We start from the raw sequence: 6,713 nt of genomic DNA, 5'->3' as shown, positions 1-6,713 counted from the left end.
GACAAATACAAATTAATTTGGGGGTTTGATTGATTGATTAATGTACTTTATTTAGTAAGACATGAGAACAACAGTACATGGAAGTACAAATTCACAATACAAGGTCTACTAAACTGGAAGACTCATTAAGCACTGAGCTTGTTTAAGATGAGATCCCCATGCACACAAATCATGATGACATATAAGAGACAGACAGATATACATACTATGGGTCCATGACATGAAAATGTTTGAGAACCACTGGTTTAAACAACTTTAAGACAGCAAGCCCAAATATATAGTAATATAATATAATATAATATTGAAATTACAAGCGACTTTACTGGAAAAAACAAGCCCAAGTTCACTTACAATAGGCGGGCATGGCAACCCTGGTCATTCTCACCTGAGGGGGGAAAAGCAGAAAGAGGCGTGTCTAGTACGTTCAGTTCACGGCAGAGGTGCGCTCGCGCTGCTCAAATCTATGACTCCTCCCACTCGAGCCGCTCGGGGAAAAAAATAGCCGATCTACAAGCTCGCGGCGCATGGCGGACGCGACGCGCCGCGAGCTTGTAGATCGGCTATTTTCGGGCGCGCGGCACCGTCGTACGCGGACGTATACATGAAACGTTAAAACCAGCCTCCCTTCTAACTCTGCAAAGATCACAGCTGCTGTTAACAAGCTCCTTCCTTGACGCTCCTCTTCTTCCCTCCCGACTTGGTTCCTAAAAAACATCCACCAGCAGTCAAACATGGTGAGTGGCTTTTTTAAGTTAATTATTCTAATTCTAAAACTTGATAGAAAAGGTTTTTTTAGTGGCTTTCATTTCTTTTTGTAGAGAATATATCCGTCGACTGGTGGTAGTTTTGGCGTGTTTCACGCGCTGTGTGTAAAACTCCCAAACCTAAAGCCAGCACTGTGTCTCCCACTATCTAACAATCTTTCAAATGAAACGTGTTGTGCACGTTCTCGCCGTTCTGTTGCACAGTTTGACATTTATTTGGAGAGAGAGTGTGTGTGTGTGTGTGTGTGTGTGTGTGTGTGTGTGTGTGTGTGCTTTCAAATAAACTTTTTTCTTTTTTTTTTTAATGAATGGAGTATATGGAAAAGGTTTCTTGTTCAAGGTGTGGTTTTTTTTCTCTCTGAAATGGAGAGATCTTTCAGTCTGACTTCAAACCTGTCCTTAAAGAATGCCTCAGGGCGGACGTGTGCTAACTTGTTCCTCTCTCTACCTGGAATGTGTGGCAGAGAGAGAGAGAGAGAGAGAGAGGCCAGGCCTTCAAGCATTCACACTGCACTCATGGAATGCAATTGTCAAACACTTTCATGTTTGTTTTGTTTGTTGTGTCTAATCTTGGCTAATAGTTTTTTCTTTTTTTTTTCTCCAGTATTATTTAAAATGTGGTCACTTTTTTTTGATGCAAGTACAAAATGTGTATTTTGGGGACATCACAGAATGGGCCATGAACGTTGAGCATGCTGCATGATTACTGTTCAATTATCTGTCACACAATTGTCATCTAGGCTACTTTTATTGGGATGAACAACGCAATGAAGGCATAGATAAAAGGGAAGGATGTCTGTGTAAGCGTAGGTATACATCTATGCATTTGTTTAGCACTTTTATATATATATAGATATAGATATAGATATAGATAGATAGATAGATAGATAGGGGGGTAATGTGTCCACCACCAAAACAAGAATCTCAAACTAGTGGCTGGGTTGTCATGGATTTGTCCTCTGCACCTTAAAACTCAGAGGATGACTGATTATGGTGACCCCTTGGCCTTTCTAGCAGTGCCACCCTTGGGCCAAAATATCCACTACAAGGTATCTCAAGATCGAGGCTAATGTGTAGATTGCAATGCGACTCACTGAGCAGACATTGCCTTTCTTTACTTTGAGTCTCTTTAGTCCAGCACCGCTTGTATCAAGAACTGTAGGGATGTGCATAATCTACCTCTTTTTCATAGCCATTGACATCTTTGTTGTTCTGTTACAGGCATCTGGAATAGAGGTCGTCGAAGATGTGCTGCACCTGTTTAACAAGATGAGGTTAAACATGGCTGGAGAGGACCCACAGGAGCACTGCAAGTTCTGCCTCTTCGTCATCGACGGCAACTACATCATCCCAGACGAAACCAGTAAAGTACGGGTGAAAGACCTCACGGACGAAGAGTTCAAGTTCAAGTATATCATGAGCAAGGTGCCCGACACTGCATGTCGCTACGCTCTCTACGACTGTGCCTACGAAACCAACGTCAGCCCCAAGAATGACTTGATCTTCATCATGTGGTAGGTATACACAGTTAAGAGTGTAATATAAATGACTCTATATATTCTGTGCACTTATGTTAACCACTGGAGCCATATTTTATACTTTGGCTATTCAAAAATAACCTAACTAAGAATGCAACGCATTGAGCGCATGTAGAGCCATTTCTGGAAATATCTTGACAAATCTCTCTTTGCCCAAAACGGGGATGCCAGGGTTAATGCGGTTAATAGAGATTTTAATCATGTGTTGAACATCAACTAAAAAACTGTTTCTTATCTTAAATGTTTTAACAGGGCACCGGAAAGTGCAACGATCAAGGACAAGATGAAGTATGCCAGCTCAAAGGACGCTATAAAGAAGAAGTTTGTTGGTAAGGGCTCTGACAGGTTTTCCCCTCATTTGTTGAAGTAATTTGAAAGTCACCTAAAGCCTGATTTATACGCCGTAGTGCAGAGGAGTATAAATTAGACTTCGCTTACGAGTGCCTGGCAGCTGATGTTTTTATTTTATTCCCTGAGACTTTGGCTATTTATGGGCATTTAAAAAATATTTCAAAGCCATAAACCAAAGAACAAGGCTGATGGTTATTTGTCCACATTTCCTTGACGATGATCAGTGAGTTACTGCCCCATTTCTATTGTATTAAAGCTGGTTTATAAGGAGAATAATGTATTTGGCTTGTGTGCCCAACAAATTACCTTTTATTATCCAGTAGGCTTAGGTATAATGGTTAGGACAACAAAATCCCTAGACACAGGCGGCAGAGGCAACCTTCCAAGGCATCAACCTGCTCATCGGGAGCAGTTAGGAGTCCAGTGTCTTGCTCAAGGACACAAAGCCAGGAGGAGGCAGTGATGGAACTGGGAACCTTTCAGTTCCCGGATGGCCACACCACCTCCTGAGCCCTTTAATCCCTTAAGACCGGGAAAGGGTCTTTGTCATTTTAAGATTTCTTTGGCTATTCAAAACTAGCAGATCTTAAAGCTCATAGTTTAAAAAACTAATTATCGTGAGAATTTCTGCAAATATTTGAATATATATATATATTTGTAAAGGGAACATTTTTAACTTAAATCTTTGCTTCTGTGGTCCCTATTACAAATTGTTTTCAGATGGGGGTCCATGGCCAAATACATATAATTTTGGGGGTCCTTGACATGACAAAGTTTGAAAACCACTGATATAGAATTAGAAACGTATGTTTTTCAATAAACTGTAGGATTTGAAGAACCTCCAGAAGCAAAGATTTGAGTTACAAATGTTTGCTTTAAAAAATATATACATGTATTCAAAAATTTGCACAAACTTTAATGATTTAAAAAAAAAAAAAGCCCAAAGAAATCAAAATAATGACTGATGCGTTTCCTGGTCTAAATGTGTTAAAGCTGCAATCTGGAACTTATTTTAATGCATAAAACATGTATATATTTTTACCATTATTTAAAGAGTAGTTTCTTTTGGGTTCTTTTTTTAGCCTTTTATTAGATGGTTCTTGAATGAGTGGTAGAAATTTGGGAGATCTTTGTTCTAGTCCTGGGTAAGCATGATAAGTTATGGACTGCACTGCAGCTTTATATAATCAGGGTTCCCACAGTCAGGAAATTCCTGGAAATATTTTTGAAATTAGAAAAACAGTTTTCCAGGCCTGGGAAAAGGTTTGGAATTAATCAAATGTTTTGGAAAATGTTTGGATATACATAGTTTTGGCTATTTCTTTTCCGAAAAACATGTCCCAAAGCATGTCTAACATTACGTGAAATATGTAACGTGGTCAAATTAAGTGCTGTGCTGCACGAGCTGTGTGAGAGCGGCCTAATGTATATAGGACGTCACGTGACAAAAATAACAGATCAGATCTACAAGCTCACAACATGTTGCTCTGTGATATATTTTGAGCTTGTAGAGCTGTTATGTTTTTTCACGTGTTTCGCCTTCGCTCGAGTCTGTCTTGAGGCATTGATAGCACACTGGGGTCATTATTTGACCATAATATGGTCAAATAATGACCCCAGTGTGCTATCAATGCCTGGAATGCCTGCTCTAGGCCTGGAAATTGGGTCAAATACTTAAGGAAAGTTATGGAAAAGTTTAGAAAATTCATTGGTTAAAAATGTGTGGGAACCCTGTATATTAAAGCTAAAAAAAAAAAAAAAAAAAAAAAAAACATTTAAAAAAAAATCTGTAGATCGTTGGTTTATGACTTTTGGGGAAAAATGTCAAGTTCACATGTGCCTCAAAGAAACACTTTTTGTTCCTCAGGTATCAAACATGCATGGGAGTTGACCGACATCGCCGACCTCAAGGATGAACAGTTCTTTGTGGACAAATTGGGAGGGAGATCGGTCGTAAAGAAGCTGGAAGGGAGAGAGTGTTAAAAGCCCTCGATGCCAACTTATAGGCCTGCCCGATAACCACCACTTTATCCTTGCATACATATAGATTTAAGGTTATTGGATGGATTCATTTTTCATCCAGGATGGATTCAACAAGAGTTTTTAAGGGATAGTAGGACTAAGCATGGGCTCATCACTGGATACGGCCATGGATCTCACTTAAGGCAAAGCCTAAATGTAAACTGACTTAACACTGTTAGTGACACTGGTTTTGATTCTGAAAAGTTTTGTTCAGGTGTGTGTTAATTTGTAAAACCCATAGTTTATAGCCAAGATTATTTTCTCAATTGTTCATGTACAACTTTTGCTAGTTTCTGCTTGTTTCGTAAAAATGCATGTTTGAAATCCTGCATTTGTTTTAAGTTACTTAAGTTTCTTAAGCATATTGTTTACTACACATAGTGACTTAAATAACGATTGCATTCCGTTTAGTTTTTTATCAGACCAGACTGTTAATCTCTTCTCACTAGTTAATGGCAACATCTGTTTAGTTTGATATGGCAGTTTGATTCCTACATGATGTAACCTACTTTAATGCAGCTTTACTGGGCAACACTTACAAAGAGGACAGAGGCAAGTTCACACTGCTGTTAAGTTACACAAATTCATTCACAAATGTAACTAATCATTCAGCTGCCTCCAGTGTTTCGTTCAATAAATCGGCCAATTGTAACCATTTCCAGTCTTATCATTTAACTATAGTGACTGCTGTCTAGTTCTGATAGAATGTCAGTATGATAACAGAAAATGCAATCTTGGGAAGGGCACTGGGTAATTCTTGCAGGACTTCTCTCCTTTTGTAATAATAAAGGGAAACGATGCAATATTTTGGCCACTACAGTGCTACTGGACACATCCATTTGACAAGAGGAAGCTTACCTGAAACATGTCAAATGAGGGGCAGGGCAGCTGAGCTCTTGTAAACATTAATTTTTATGATGGGTCCAAATACAGCAAGTTATTAGGTTGATGGGCCAAACTGTTTAAGTTCCATAGGCCAATTCGCATGTTGGCTTGTTAATTCACATTTTGATTAAACGAGCTATATTTATTTTTCATGAATTTGGTAGGCTACAATGGAGCGAGACAAACATCACTTCGATGTTTGAGTTAGTTGAAAGACTATGACCGTATTTGAGGTAAGTAATATCAATCCAAATCTATTCAAATAAGCTCTCTGTGCATAACTGTAGTCTTGGGTTTAAATTGTCCCGTAGATTGGCTAGGCAGCAGATTTGGACCAGAAACACAGGTCTATGGTGTCATGCGTTTCCAGAATGCACTTCAAAATGTAGTGAACAAATACAAAATGACCCATAATGCAAAGTGGAGATCATGTTAAAGAGGCTCAGGCACAACAAACGTAACTGCAGTGAATAAGCACATTCTCTGTAAATAGTATTTCAGTTTAAAGTATTGATTTGACCCCATCTTGACGTTACTTGTTTACATCCAATACCAAAATACACCGCCTCCACACACCAATAATGTCCCTGCTCTCTAAACCAGTTCTCAAACATTTTCATGGCAAGGACCCCCAAATTGTTACAGTATGTATTTGGTGGTGGACCCCCATTTGAAAAGATTTGGTATTGGGGATCCCATAAGATTTTAGTTGTTCGATTACACAATTGTACAACTATATAATGCAGGTGGGGAGAGGGAAACCTATTATCTTAAATTATTCTCATTGGATTACCTTCTAGCTGGTGAAAGTATAATGACATTCCCTATTTTGGTTAAGTCATAGGCAACCTTTAAAAAAATGTACAGCAAAAATATATTTTTTTAAATGGTGCTTGTGGTTAAAGAGACACCTGTGGGTCCCCGGACCACACTTTGAGAACCAGTGCTCGAAAGCCTAAACACAGCCATGTAAACGCATTTTGCAAAACAGCCCAATCGCACAACCTTTAACCACTTAAGCCGTATTAAAGAAAAATACTGATCTACAAACTTACAACACATTGCTTAGTGATGCATTGTGAGATTGTAGATCTGCTTTTTTTAATGTTTTAATTTTTTTTTTTTTATCAGCTATGACATGCAAAATAGGGAT

The 6,713-nt window shown here is 38.8% G+C and overlaps 1 protein-coding gene across 1 annotated transcript; it reads left to right on the top strand.

Moving 5' to 3' along the window:
* Nucleotides 1-583: 583 nt before the first annotated feature.
* cfl1l (cofilin 1 (non-muscle), like) lies at nucleotides 584-5,330 on the top strand. Its single transcript, XM_080448866.1, has 4 exons — nucleotides 584-734; nucleotides 1,986-2,278; nucleotides 2,555-2,631; nucleotides 4,521-5,330. The coding sequence occupies exons 1-4, from the start codon at nucleotides 732-734 to the stop codon at nucleotides 4,634-4,636; spliced, it is 489 nt and encodes a 162-aa protein (XP_080304992.1). The 5' UTR covers nucleotides 584-731; the 3' UTR covers nucleotides 4,637-5,330.
* The last annotated feature ends 1,383 nt before the right edge of the window (nucleotides 5,331-6,713 follow it).

This window comes from Gymnoscopelus braueri, assembly GCF_963280865.1.
Source record: "Gymnoscopelus braueri genome assembly, chromosome: 14".
Lineage (NCBI taxonomy): Eukaryota > Metazoa > Chordata > Actinopteri > Myctophiformes > Myctophidae > Gymnoscopelus > Gymnoscopelus braueri.
The sequence above is the reverse complement of the archived record's forward strand: the minus strand, read 5'-3'. Positions and strand labels throughout refer to the sequence as shown.